This window comes from Carcharodon carcharias, chromosome 21 (assembly GCF_017639515.1).
Source record: "Carcharodon carcharias isolate sCarCar2 chromosome 21, sCarCar2.pri, whole genome shotgun sequence".
NCBI classification, from domain to species: Eukaryota; Metazoa; Chordata; class Chondrichthyes; order Lamniformes; family Lamnidae; genus Carcharodon; species Carcharodon carcharias.
In genome coordinates this window covers 86,907,508-86,922,382 of record NC_054487.1, presented here as the reverse complement: position 1 = coordinate 86,922,382, position 14,875 = coordinate 86,907,508, and the positions used below count along the sequence as shown (strand labels likewise).

The following is a 14,875-nucleotide window of genomic DNA, read 5'->3' as shown; positions in this document are numbered from 1 at the left end:
GTACATACAGTGCGCCTGTTTCAACTGAATAAAATAGGCAACAGCCATTTTCTGGTTCATTCTTCAGGGTAATGCCTTGACCAGTCAGAGTCTACCTGCCTGATTTGAATTTAAACAAAGCTTGGCAGTTAACTGTCAGTCATCAGTTAACTGGTGCATTCTCCATGGCAATGCCTCTACCAGAGTCCACTTGCCAATCAATCAGCACACTCTTCTCGTAAGTATAAATTGTTCCCTTTACATTTGATATTCTTGTGAATCGTCCTGATGAGTGCAAGACAAAAAGCTTCGGCATGTGTCTTTTCTGCAATGCAAATGACCTTGTCTGAAGTCAGAAGTAAAAACAAAGTGCTAGAAATATTCAGCAGGTCAGGCAGCATCTGTTGAGAGGAAAACGGAATTAATGTTTCGGATCTTTGATCTTTCATCAGAATATTATGTTGAAAGGTCACTGACCTTAAATGTTAACTCTGTTTTCTCTCTGCATAGATACTGCCTGACTTGCTGAGTGCTTTCAGCATTTTCTGTTTTTATTTCAGATTTCCAGCATCTGCAGTGTTTTGCTTTCGTCTGAAGTCAGTCTGATTGGCTAAAGAGTCACTGGGTTAGAACTCAACTTTCTCTGCTCTGTAAGATGAGCAATTGTGAATCACCAACCTGTTTTAATCTGTGATCTCAAATGGAAATGAAAAGGGGGAGAGGCATAAAATGAGCTGCTGACTTATCATCAGTTTCACATGACTGTACAAAGTCTGGATTTACCCAAATCTCTCTGAAAATAATTTTTAAATTTGTTTTTGAGTGGGTAGTTTTTTTTTCCACAAAGTATGGCAGCAAGACTTAAAGTAGATCACCTTGCTCACCCAAAGAACTTGGGTGTGTTCCAGAATGGATTGAGAAAGCTTCCTTTCACCAGAGAATTGTTCGAAAAAATGTTATTTTCCTAATATGTGAAGTATGGATTATGGGAATAACTGTTCAGCTGAAACATTTGAAGATCTTGGTAAGGCTATGGAGTCCAGTACACTGAGTATCAGTATACAGCTAGATTTTTAAACAAATTATTGTCTTCATCTGCTTTCCTTCCACCCCTTCTCCATAATCTTACTTCAGTGTGCACAGTTTTTGCGTTTGCAGCTCACCATCTGCATCCCGGGTCAAAGACTACTGAATCGCTTGTAATGTGTTTGAAAGGCTGTGTACAAATAAATTCCTTTTGTTTCAAGTCTCCATGGTACCCATTACCTCAGAACCTCTAACTTCTAAAATAAATTCCAGTCCAAAGGTCTAGTTGTACAAGTGTACTCAACAGCAAAAACTGCTAAATCATGACAGTTAATATTTAATAGACTAAGTTGTTACACAGCATAGCAAGAACATTTTGATTTTTGAATTGGTGTTAGTGGAAATGCTCTTGTACAAATGGCCACCTATGCAGCATTCGTTGAATATTTTAACTTTTTGTGAAGCTGTGCTTTTAAAGAAAAGAACACATGATGACAAAGGCCCTAAGAATTGACTGCTGATGGGATTTTTAAGATGCTGGGCAGTTGTATCTGGAGAACGATGGTGCTCATGGCATTATAGGCTAAAGAAATAATTTGAATTTACATGGTGCCTTCCATGCCTCCGGGACAGTCCAAAGCGCTTTACAGTCAGTGAAGCATTTTTGAAGTGTAATCACTGTTAAAATGTTGAAAAGATGGCAGCCAATATGCAACAGCAAGCTTCCAAAATCATTAATGTGATAATGACCAGATAACTTGATTTTTTTGTGACATTGGTTGAGAGGTGTGCATTGGCCAAGGCACTGGGCAGAAATCCCTTGCTAATCTTTGAATTTGTGCCATAGGGTTATGTCCATCTTAGAGTGTAGGGATGAAAGCAGGAAATGTTAGAAATACTAAGCAAGTTTGACAGCACCTGTGGAGAGAGAAACAAGAGTTAATGTTTAGGATCGATGACCTTATCCAAGGTAGTTGGTAGGTGAGTCCCATCACTGGCACCAGTTCAGCTGTTATTGACTGCTAACTCATGGTTCACCATAATGAGAATCATTCAAACTCGAGCATTTATTGTGGAAACCCTGGCCAAGAGCTCTGATACAAATTTGTGCAATAGTGTGAAACATGTGGTATTGTGTAGGCCACCTGTTGTACATGACAGCGTGGCTTAGTGTTTAGCACCCACTTCCAATTCCGATGGTGTGGCTTCAAGTCCCTCAAGTTCAAGAAACTAGAGCATTCTATCCAGGCTGACACTCCCAATGCTGCATTGTTGGAGGTGCCATCTTTCAGATGAAACGTTAATAAGTCAAGGCCCCATTTCCCCTCTCAGACCCTGAGGCACTATTTCACAGAAGAGCAGGGGTCCTGGTGTCCTGGCCAATATTTATCCCTCAACTTACATCAAAAACAGATTATCTGGTCATTATCACATTGCTGATTGTGAGAACTTGCTGAGAGCAAATTGGCTGCTATGTTTCCTACATTACAAGAGTGACCACTTCAAAAGTATTTTGTTGGCCGTAAAATATTTTGAGGACACAAAATGTGCACTGTGTGTCTTTTTTACAAATATTTATCCAGTGCCTTTTGAAAAGATGATGGTCTTTGCCTCGATAGCCAACTGTGTTTAAACCGTTCTAATTATAATAACCCTCTTGTATGATAAGATTTCTTCTAACTTCTCCTTTTTGATAATCTTCAGTTGGTGTTTGTTGTTATCGATTCAACCAACCAAAAGGAACAATCTTTTGTTATTTGTCCCTCAAAACTATCATAATTTTGAAAATCATAAGACCTCCCCCACCCACTTCCCCTAATTTCCCCGTCGCAATATTTTGAGACTTTTTTTCATAAGCGTAACCCCTTGTTTCTGGGATTACTCCAGTCATTCTTCATTATGTGCTTTCTATGGTCCCAGTATTATTCTTCTAGTGAGGTGCTCTGAAGTTCACACTGTTTTCTACTGCAGTCTAAAGTTGAGTACAAATCCAGTATCAATTCCTTGTTTTTACATTGCTCTTAAAATTGTATACTTTTAGTTTACAGTTGCTTTTACCTAGTTTGGGAAGGATGAGTACAATTATCTTTTAGTGAATTTCTTAAGTTTTCTCTTTTGGCTATCTGGGTGGGAAACTCTTGTTTGCGTGGGTCACTTTTGTTTCATTTTTGTTTTCAAAACCTTTAGAATTAAAACTGGCTAACTGGGACTCCCTGTTGAGAATTTAATCATCGACATTATGCAGAACCCATGGGAATTAATTAGTGCCTCTGGGGATGTCCTCAATTGCTCCAAGCATGACCAGCTTCAGTACACTGAGTTGCCTTCTGGTATATCTTCATTGTTGTCACACTGCTATGCTGTGTCTCATCTATGAACATACCAAAGGATCTTTAAACCATTTAATAGCAATACTGTCAGTGAGATTCTATTTGTGTAAGTTCTGCTGAACAAAATAAAAGTGTTGTTTCAAACTCTCCCCTGGTGCTGCAGCAACGACTTGCATTTTATGTTGCGCCTTTAACATAATAAAAAGCTCGAAAGCACCTCACAGGAATGATTATCAAATAAAATTTGACAGCGAGCCACACGAGGAGATATTAGGATGTGACCAAAAGCTGGGCCAAAGAAGCAGGTTTTAAGGAGAGTCTTAACGGAGGTAGTGGATGGAGAGGTTTAGGAAGAGAATTCCAGACCTTAGAGCTTATGCAGCCCTTTTTTTATTCTTTCACACCATGTGGGTGACGCTGGCTTGGTCAGAATTTGTTGCCCATCCCTAATTGCTCTTGAGAAGTTGGTGAGCTACCTTCTTGAACCGCTGCAGTCCATGTGGTGTAGGTACACCCACAGTGCTGTTAGGGAGGGAGTTCCAGGATTTTGACCCAGCAACAGTGAAGGAACAGTGATATATTTCCAAGTCAGGATGGTGAGTGGCTTGGAGGAGAACTTGCAGGTGATTGTGTTCCCATGCGTCTGCTGCCTATGTCCTTTTAGGTGGTAGAGGTTGCAGGTTTAAAAGATGATGTCGAAAGACCTGAAGGCATGGCCACCGGTGGTGTGGCAGTGGAAATTGTGAATGCAGATAAGACCAGCAGTGGAGGACTGCAGAAATCTTGGAGGGTTGTAGATGGATAAATCTCAGATCAGAACACCAAAACGTGCTCTTACAATCAATGATACAACACAGATAGATGCTCTAGCGTTTCAATTCACTATCATCGACCAGGCTTGTTCATATTCCTTTTCTTTTTCAGGAAGTGGCTGTATTTGTTTTTGACAAAAAGTTAATTGAAAGGTACCAAAAATTTGAGAAGGACCATGTTATTGATTCACTCAAAAAAGGTGTACAGCAGCTAACCAGACTGAGGCACCCACGCCTGCTGACAGTACAGCATCCAATAGAAGAGTCCAGGTAAAGGAATTCCCACATTGTTTATTTTTCATGACCATTAACAAAGGTTAACTTGTTTTTCAAGCTGTTGTTTCTTTGTGGGTAAACTGTCACAACTATTCTTTACAGAGATTGTTTAGCCTTTTGCACGGAGCCTGTCTTTGCAAGTTTAGCCAACGTCCTTGGTTGCTACGACCACCTACCGTCTCCTGTGCCTGCGGAAATTAAGGGACACAAGCTTTATGATGTGGAAATCAAATACGGTTTGCTGCAGGTGAATTGCTGGTGCATTTATTAGATATTCAGATTTCTGTAGTGATTGAAAGATGTACTGCATGCCTCTCACAGTCCACTGTCTTAGCTGGCTGGACTTCTTCCAGTTCTCAACTGTGCTAATCTTTGGAACTCTGTAGTTTTACAAAATGCACGCAGTTCCACGATGCAGTCTCCACAGACTAAAATCTGATATTTTTCAGCTCCTTATTTCCCTTTCACTGTGGTGGCCACATGCAAGTCAGTTATGGAGTTGCAATCATTCGACGTTTCCACTGTGCCAGCCTGTTGGTTAAAGGAAAATATTGCAAATTTTCACATCCCAAATAATCATTGTTGAGTGGGCAAATGTGGCAGCCAATTTACATAAGGTGATCTCACAAACAGCAAATGAGTTACATAACATTTACAGCACTTAAACAGGCCAGCTGGACTGTGCTGGCATTTGTGCTCCGTATGGACCTCCTGCCACTCTATTTCATCTCACCTTTTCAGCATAATGTATTCCTTTCTCCTTGATGTGCTTATCTAACTTCCTCTTATACAATCAGTGAATCAGTTTCTTGTTTGCTGCTCTTTTTCAAATAACACCAGAGAATCTTTTACATCCACCAGGGCAGACAGGTCAGGCATTAGTTTAACATCTTATTCAAAAGGCAACTCCTCAGTACTTCCACTCACAACTCAATCTGGATTACACTCTCAAAAATCTGGATCGGACTTGAACCCATAGTCTTGCTCAAAGCTGAGAGTGTGATCATTGAGCCAAGGCTGACACTATAGGGGAATATTAATTAACATATCAACAATCAACACAATGTTCCATTTATATTGCTGAGAAGAGGGAGATGTTGCCACAGTTTTTTTGCCTTGCATTCGTCAGGACAAATACTAGAATGCCAAATTTCAAATGATCACAACAATTTATACAACAGGAGGAAAGGGTGCTGATTTGTTGGCAAGTTGACTGATTGATCGAGGCCTTGCCATGGAGAAAGTGATGAGGAGCTATAGGCTCCCAAGCTCCTGGGTAATTCATGAAAAAGGCACAAGACTTGAACTTATTCCTTTTGTTTGCAGAGAACAGGTCCCTCCTGTGGTATAAAATGTTGTGATTATTTGAAATTTGGCATTGTCCTGATGAGTGCAAGATGAAAAGCTTTGGCAACATGTCTCTATTTTCATCAAAATTCAACCTCTGTGCTACAAATGATGTTCCATTTTTTATAAAATGAAATGGAGTTATGTGTGAGCAGGACAAATGTTAAATTGCAATACCTCATCAAATGATCTGACTGAGGTATAACGTATCTGAGGTATAACGTATAGTGTTTCAAGCAGCGAGCGCCACCTATCCATTCTACTCTGACGTAATAACTAGAGTCAGTGTCAACTTGGTGAAGCTGCAACACAGGACTAGTTGCGTGCCAAACAGCATAAGCAGCAAGTGATAGACAGAGCTAAGCAATTCCTCAACCAAAGGATCAGATCTAAGCTCTGCAGTTCTGCCACATCCAGTTATGAATGGAGGTGGACAATTAAACTACTCACTGGAGGAGATTCCAGAAACACGCATCCTCAATGATGGGGGAGCCCAGCACATCAGTGCAAAAGATAAAGCTGAAGCATGTTCAGCACCATTCATGACTCATTGGGTACTGAAGCAGTCCATGTCCAAATGCAGCAAGACCTGGACAATATCAATGCAAGTGACATTTGTACCATACAAGGCACCAGGCAATGGACCATCTCCAACAAGAGAGAAATTAACCATTGCCCCATGACATTCAATGGCATTACCATCGCTGAATCCCCCATTATCAACATCCTGGGGGTTACCATTGGCAGCTTCAACAACACTCAAAAAGCTTGACACCATCCAGGACAAAGCCCACATGGTTGGCACCACTTCCACAAACATTCACTCCCTCCACTTCTAACGCATAGTAGCAGAAATTTGTGCACCAGTTACAAGATGCACTGTTCACCAAGGCCCCCGGCTTAGACATGACTGCTACCATCTAGAAGGCCAAGAGCAGCAGACTCATGAGAACACCACCACTTGAAAGCTCCGCTCCAAGCAACTCACTGTGTTATGTGGAAATGTATCACTGTTCCTTCACTGACTCTGGATCAAAATCCTCAAACTCCCTAAGATGAAAGCAGCATACTGCAGATGCTGGAAATCTGAAACAAAAGCAAAAATTGCTGGAGAAACTCAGCAGGTCTGACAGCATCTGTAGAGAGAAAAACAGAAAGAAAGCTGTTCTGAAGAAGAGTCATACGGACTCAAAACGTTAACTCTGTCTTTCTTTCTACAGATGCTGTCAGACCTGCTGAGTTTTTCGAGCAATTTTTGTTTTTGTTTCCTCAAACCCCCTCCCTAACAGCACTGTGGGTGTACCTACACCACATGGACTGCAGCTGTTCAAGAAGGCAGCTCACCACCTCCTTCTCAAGGGCAATTAGGGATTGGCAATAAATGCTAGCCTAGTCAGTTTAAAAAAAAGTAGAATTATCTACAAATGATAGTCCAAAGAAAAAGACAAGAATCAATGAATCATAAAGCATAGGAGGGCAGCTATTCTCATTCTCGAGGGCAATTAAAGATGGGAAATATTAGCGTTGCCTTAGCGATGAGCAAATACTAAAACGGCCATTCACTGCATCGTGCAATATATGTGGTACCTATAACCTCTTGCAAATATCCCAAATTGCTTTACAGTTCATTATTGCAGAGTGTAGTCACTGTTAAATAAGCAAGTGTAACAACAAGATACCACCACAGCGTTTGACCTGAATGACCAGTTCATTTGTTTTATGTTTTTGATGGTGTTGGTTGAGGGAGGAATTTTAGTCAGAACAACAGGAGTAAAATGCCGCTGTTTGTCGAGTAGCATCATGGAATCATCTGAATCACTAAAATTGATGGACTTGGTTAAACATATCACCCTCAATCACATGGCATTCTTTTCAGGATTTGGCCAAATGGATCACAAATACCATATTCAATTTAGAGTAGATCGACTGCTGCTATATAAATATGAAATAAAGCAATAATCTAAAGGATATAAAGAAACAGAAGCAGGAGTAGGTCGTTCGGCTCTTAGAGCCTGCTCCGCCATTCAGTGTGATCATGGCTGATCCAAATCTCAATGCCATACTCCCGCTCTCTCCCCATACCTCTCTATTCTTTTAGAGTCTAGAAATCTATCTATTTCCTTCTTAAATATATTCAGTGACTTGGCATCCACAGCCTTCTGTGGTAGAGAATTCCACAGGTTCACCACCCTCTGAGTGAAAAGGTTTCTCCTCATCTCAGTCCTAAATAGTCTACCTTGCATTCTGCGACTATGACCGCTTGTTTCAGAACCCCCTCCAGCCAGAGGAAACATCATTCTTGCATCCAGTCTGTCCAGCCCTGTCAGAATTTTATACGTTTCAATGAGATCCCCTCTTATTCTTCTAATTTCCAGTGAATGCAGGCCTAGTCAGCCCAATCTCTCCTTATATGACAATCCTGCCGTTCCCAGGAATCAGTCTGGTGAACCTTTGCAGCACTCCTGCTATGGTTTGTATACCCTTTCTTAGGTAAGGAGACCAAAACTGCACGCACTACTACGGGGGTGGGATGAGATTTCGTTATTAAATAAAAAATAAATAAAAATCTATGCACAACGTTTTTATAATGCATATGTTCAGGTGGCTGTGACGCTTGGGCAATTTTGTTCTGATTTTGAAATCTTTGTTTGATACTTTTGTAGTCTTCAGCTCCCTGAGGCACCTCTCTGCCTTCAGGGAGCTTTCATTTTGCCAGCAGCGTGAAATTGCAGTCAGGGACCAATCGCAGTCAGTGGTCCGTTCCCCAGCCGCTCCTGGACTCGCCGATCGCGCCCGCCTGCCAACCTGACAACTCTGCCCCTGGTGTGGTCTCACCAAGGCTCCAGTAAGACATCCTTGCTCCTGTACTCAAATCCTCTCGCAATGAAGGCCAACATACCATTTGCCTTCTTAGCTGCTTGCTGCACCTGCATGCTTGTTTTCAGTGAGTGGTATACAAGGACACCCAGGTCCTTTTGTACATCAACATTTCCCAATCTATCACCATTTAAAAAATACTCTGCCATTCTGTTTTTCCTACTAAAGTGGATAACTTCACATTTATCCACGTTATACTGCATCTGCCATGTACTGACCACTCATTTAACTTGTCTAAATGGCCTTGAAGCCTCTTAACATCCTCCTCAGCACTCACATTCCCACCTAGTTTTGTGTCACCAGCAAACTTGGAAACATTACATTTGTTCCCCTCATGCAAATCATTGATATCTATTGTGAATAGCTGGGGCCCAAGCACTGATCCCTGCAGTGTCCCACCAGTCACCGCCTGCCACTCCGAAAAAGACCCATCTATTCCTACTCTCTGTTTCCTGTGCTAACTAATTCTCAATCCATGTCATTATATTACCCCAATGTCATGTGCTTTAATTTTGCACACTAACCTCTTATGTGGGACTTTATCAAAATCTTCCTGAAAATCCAAGTACACCACATCGACTGGTTTTCCCTTATCTATTCTGCTAGTTACATCCTCAAAAAACTGCACTAGTTTTGTCAAATATGATTTCTCTTTCATAAGTTCATGTTGACTTTGTCCAATCCCATCCTTTATAATAGACTCTAGCATTTTCCCTATCACTGATGTTAGGCTAACCAACCTGTAATTCCCTGTTTTTTTTTCCTGCCTCCTTTTTTAAATAGTGGGGTTACATTTGCCACCCTCCAATCTGCATGGACTGTTCCAGAGTCTGCAGAGTTTTGGAAGATGACAATCAACACATCCACAATGTTCATGGCCACCTCCTTTAGTGCCCTGAGATGTAGATCTTCAGGCCTTGGGGATTTATCAGCTTTCAGTCCCATTAATTTCTTAAGCACTGTTTATTTTTAGTAATGCTAATTTCCTTCAGTTCTTTCCTCTCACTAAACCTTTGGTTCCCTAGTAGTTCTGGGAAGTTATTTGTACCTACCTCCAAGAATCTAAGGATTCTTGGAAGATTACTACCAATGCATTACTACCAAATCTAAGGATTCTAGAAAAGCCCCAGAAGATTGGAAAACTGTCAATGTTTCAACCTTATTCAAAAAGGGAGGGAGACAAAAAAACAAGTAACTATAGGCCAGTTAGCTTAACATCCGTCATCGGGAAAATGTTAGAGTCTATTATAAAAGATGTAATAGCAGAGCATTTAGAAATGCATAATATAATCAAGCAGAGTCAGCATGGCTTCATGAAGGGGAAAATCATGCCTGACAAATTTCTTAGAATTCCTTGAGGTACAAGCAGGATGGATAAAGGGGAACCAGTTGATATATAATATCTGGATTTCCAAAAGGCGTTCGATAAGGTACAGCACATAAAGCTACTTAATAAGATAAGAGCCCATGGAGTTGGGGGTAGTATATTAGTTTGGATAGAGGATTGGCTAACTAATAGAAGACAGAGAGTTGGGATAATGGGGGCATTTTCAGGATGGCAACCTGTAACTAGTGGAGTGCCACAGTTATTGTGGCTGGGGCCACAATTATTTACAATATATAGTAATGACTTAGATGAGGGAAGTGAATGTACTATCGCCATGTTTATCGATGACACAAAAATAGGTGGCAAAGCCACCTATGAGAATGACACAGTCTAGAGAGGGATATAGACAGGTTAAGTGAATGGGTAAAATCTTGGCAAATGGAATATAATGTGGGAAAATGTGAGGTTATGCAAATTAGCTGGAAGAATAGATGGGTTGCATATTATTTAAATGGCGAAAGAATACAGAAAGCTGCAACACAGGGATTTGGGAGTCTTCGTGCATGAATCACAAAAAGCTAGCACACAAGTTCAGCAGGTAATAGGGAAGGAAAATGGAATGTTGGCCTTTACTTCAAAGGGAATGGACTTTAAAAATAGGCAAGTCTTGCTAAAACTTTAAACAAAAACAGAATTACCTGGAAAAACTCAGCAGGTCTGGCAGCATCGGCGGAGAAGAAAAGAGTTGACGTTTCGAGTCCTCATGACCCTTCAACAGAACTGATTTTTCTTTACAATGAGAGGGGTGAAATATAAGCTGGTTTAAGGTGGTTGTGGGGGTGGGGGGAGAGAAGTGGAGGGGATGCTGTTGTTGTAGGGACAAGCAAGCAATGATAGGAGCAGATCATCAAAAGATGTCACAGACAAAGGAACAAAAGAACACAGGTGTTGAAGTTGGTGATATTATCTAAACTAATGTGCTAATTAAGAATGGATGGTAGGGCACTCAAGTTATAGCTTTAGTGGGGGTGGGGGGGGCATAAAAGATTTAAAAATAATGGAAATAGGTGGGAAAAGAAAAATCTATATAAATTATTGGAAAAAAAACAAAAGGAAGGGGGAAGAAACAGAAAGGGGGTGGGGATGGAGGAGGGAGCGCAAGACCTAAAGTTGTTGAATTCAATATTCAGTCCGAAGGCTGTAAAGTGCCTAGTCGGAAGATGTGCTGTTCCTCCAGTTTGCGTTGGGCTTCACTGGAACAATGCAGCAGACCAAGGACAGACATGTGGGCAAGAGAGCAGGGTGGAGTGTTAAAATGGCAAGTGTCAGGGAGGTTTGGGTCATTCTTGCGGACAGACCGCAGGTGATCTGCAAAGCGGTCACCCAGTTTACGTTTGGTCTCTCCAATGTAGAGGAGACTGCATTGGGAGCAATGAATACAGTAGACTAAGTTGGGGGAAATGCAAGTGAAATGCTGCTTCACTTGAAAGGAGTGTTTGGGCCCTTGGATGGTGAGGAGAGAGGAAGTGAAGGGGCAGGTGTTACATCTTTTGCGTGGGCATGGAGAGGTGCCATAGGTGGGGGTTGAGGAGTAGGGGGTGATGGAGGAGTGGACCAGGGTGTCCCGGAGGGAACGATCCCTACGGAATGCCGCCGGGGGGGGTGAAGGGAAGATGTGTTTGGTGGTGGCATCATGCTGGAGTTGGCGGAAATGGCAGAGGATGATCCTTTGAATGCAGAGGCTGGTGGGGTGATAAGTGAGGACAAGGGGAACCCTATCATGTTTCTGGGAGGGAGGAGAAAGCGTGAGGGCGGATGCGCGGGAGATGGGCCGGACACGGTTGAGGGCCCTGTCAATGACCGTGGGTGGAAAACCTCGGTTAAGGAAGGAGGAGGACATGTCAGAGGAACTGTTTTTGAAGGTAGCATCATCGGAACAGATGCGACGGAGGTGAAGGAACTGAGAGAATGGGATGGAGTCCTTACAAGAAGAGGGGTGTGAGGAGCTGTAGTCGAGGTAGCTGTGTGAGTCGGTAGGCTTGTAATGGATGTTGGTGGACAGTCTATCATCAGAGATTGAGACAGAGAGGTCAAGGAAAGGAAGGGAAGTGTCAGAGATGGACCACGTGAAAATGATGGAGGGGTGGAGATTGGAAGCAAAATTAATAAATTTTTCCAAGTCCCGACAAGAGCATGAAGCGGCACCGAAGTAATCATCGATGTACCGGAGAAAGGGTTGTGGGAGGGGGCCGGAGTAGGACTGGAACATGGAATGTCCCACATACCCTATAAAGAGACAGGCATAGCTGGGGCCCATGCGGGTACCCATAGCCACACCTTTTATTTAGAGGAAGTGAGAGGAGTTGAAGGAGAAATTGTTCAGTGTGAGAACAAGTTCAGCCAGACGGAGGAGAGTAGTGATGCTAAAACTTTACATGGCGGTAAGTAGTTAGACCATACCTAGAACACTGTGAACAATTTTGATCCCCTTATCTAAGGAAAGATATACTGGCATTGGAGGCAGTCCAGAAAAGGTTCACTAGTTTGATCCCGAGTACGGAGGAACTCTTTAATGAGGAATGGTTGAGTAGGTTGAGCCTGTACTCATTGGCGTTTAGAAGAATGTGAGGTGACCTTATTGAAACATATAAGATTCATAAGGGGTTTGACAGGGTAGATGCTCAGAGTAAGGGGGTCACCCATTTAAGATAGAATGAGGAGGAATTTCTTCTCTCAGAAGATAGCGAATCTGTGAAACTCCCTACTGCAGAGGGCAGTAGAGGATGGGTTGTTAAGTATATTCAAGGGTGAGATAGACAGATTTTTAATCAGTAAGGGAATCAAACGTTACGGGGAAAAGTAGAGAAAGTGGAATTGAGAATTGTCAGATCAGCCATGAGCAGACTCGAATGGCCAAATGGGCTACTTCTGCTTCTACATCTTGTTGTCTCGTCACACTAGAGAAGGATGTTGTTGCCTAATGTTGTATCCTCTGACAGAACCACCTGATACAAATTGCTTGGTCATTCATCTCATTTACTGTGTGCGTACAGTCAGGCTACATTCACTTTCATAACCTCGCTTCAGAATAATTAGTTTGCTGCAACGCGTTTTGTGCCACTTCTGAAAGATTTGCTGAGGCGTGAAACAAGTATTTATGTATGATATAAGAATAATTACAATTTAAAACAAAAGCATCTGGTAAGTCTAGACTGGGTTTCCCTTTGGGGGCCTCCCTATAGCAGCATTTATACTTCAATCGACACCACAAAAAGGTAAGTTGGGCATAGAGTTTTTCCCAGCATTGTCTGCTTTTTATTTCAGATTTCTAGCAGTGGTTTGCTCTTGCAAGTTGATCATTTATCAGATTGCTATTTTTGGGACCTTGCTGTGAGCAGAATGGCTGCATCATTTGTCTACAAAACAACAGTGACTGCATTTAAAACTAATTAATTGGCTCTGAAGTACTTTGAACGTCCCAAGGACAGGAACGGTATTTTATAGATGTAAATTCTTTCTTCCTATTTGATTCTCCATATTTGTGGTCCAATGCACTATGCTTGCCTCCCAATATCAATCTCATAAGACTTCTGCATCAGGTTTATCTCTGATGTTTACCCTGTTGTTATAACCCACCATAAAAATATCAGCTGATTATTATGTCAGGAGGCTTGCATCCCTAGGTTTTCCCTTCCTCTTCGGAATACTTCTTTGCCATACTTCTGTACTTCTAATCTACCAGCACTCAATGTTGCAAATGAAATGGTGCACAAGCTTAATTTAGTTAAAGCCATTTTGAAGCTGCACTGTGGAATACAGTAATGTCATCCTCCTTTAATCTGCAGGTTTGCGAAGCTCTGTCCTTTTTACACAGCAGTGTGAAAATGATTCATGGGAACTTGACGCCAGAGAATATCATTTTGAATAAAAGTGGTGCCTGGAAAATCATGGGTTTTGACTTTTGCATCTCTTCGCCTAATCCCTCAGAGCAGGAGGTAGGGACAATTGTGTTATTTAACTGGCTGCTTCACTTCTATTTATAATTCTAACAGGATATCATTAAAAGAGAGTCTGTTATCTCCTGAATTATAATAAAGCTCAGAATGTGAACTCTCTTCATAATGAATGAACTGCAAAGCCCTGATGATTCTGAAGATCATAAGCTAAAGAAGTTTTTTTTTTTAACTGTCCAATATTCTGTTCATGTTATCAATGTGTAATTTTTCTTTTAGGATTTGTGCCATGTTTTTGAGGAGAGAAATACTTCATAAGGTCATGTTGTAGCTTTTTTATAAATACTGGTTTCCGCGATGTTGGGTGCCAGAGGCACCATTACAGAGGGCATTTTAAAGTCAACCTTGTATTTTGCGGCTGGAGCCACATGTTGCCATGCTTCCCCCAGGAAACATGCAGCTTCCCTTCCTCAAAAGACATTGATCAGCCATTGGATTTTTGTGACAATTTGGCCAATCTTCTGACTCTGTCCCATCAATTTCACCATTTGTTATTCGTGGATTTGAACTTATGATCTCTGGATTGCTGGACACGTGCGATGACCACTAGACTACCATACTTTGGCCAGCTTTTGCTCCGCCTTGCTTGGTTGTAGTAACCCAGCTCTGAAGTGTAGGTTGCAGGCAACAGGGGATTAGCAGCAAGTGCCATCCGTGTCGGATGTAGGTTTGGGAAGGGGAAGGATGTGGGCTGGGTTAGGAGAGAGTCCTGTGAGGAATGTGGGTCCTGACATGTGACATATGTAGGCCTGAATGGAGTCGTATTCTGGGAGGGATTGGGATTCAGGTGGCGTATGTGAGGGATGTGGTCTGGGCAATGGAAAGCTGCAGGTCTCTGCTCCTATTTCAATCATGGGATCTTCCCCATGTTGTTCTCCCCCATCTCTT

General features: G+C 41.9%; 1 protein-coding gene across 1 annotated transcript in view; it reads left to right on the top strand.

The window, feature by feature from the left end:
* The window catches only part of scyl2 (SCY1 like pseudokinase 2), an 82,833-nt gene that overhangs the window by 14,776 nt on the left and 53,182 nt on the right, over positions 1–14,875 (top strand). The window contains exons 3-5 of the mRNA XM_041215899.1: positions 4,260–4,417; positions 4,526–4,670; positions 13,820–13,969. Coding sequence (XP_041071833.1) covers positions 4,260–4,417; positions 4,526–4,670; positions 13,820–13,969 — 453 coding nt within the window. The remainder of the gene's footprint in view (positions 1–4,259; positions 4,418–4,525; positions 4,671–13,819; positions 13,970–14,875) is intronic.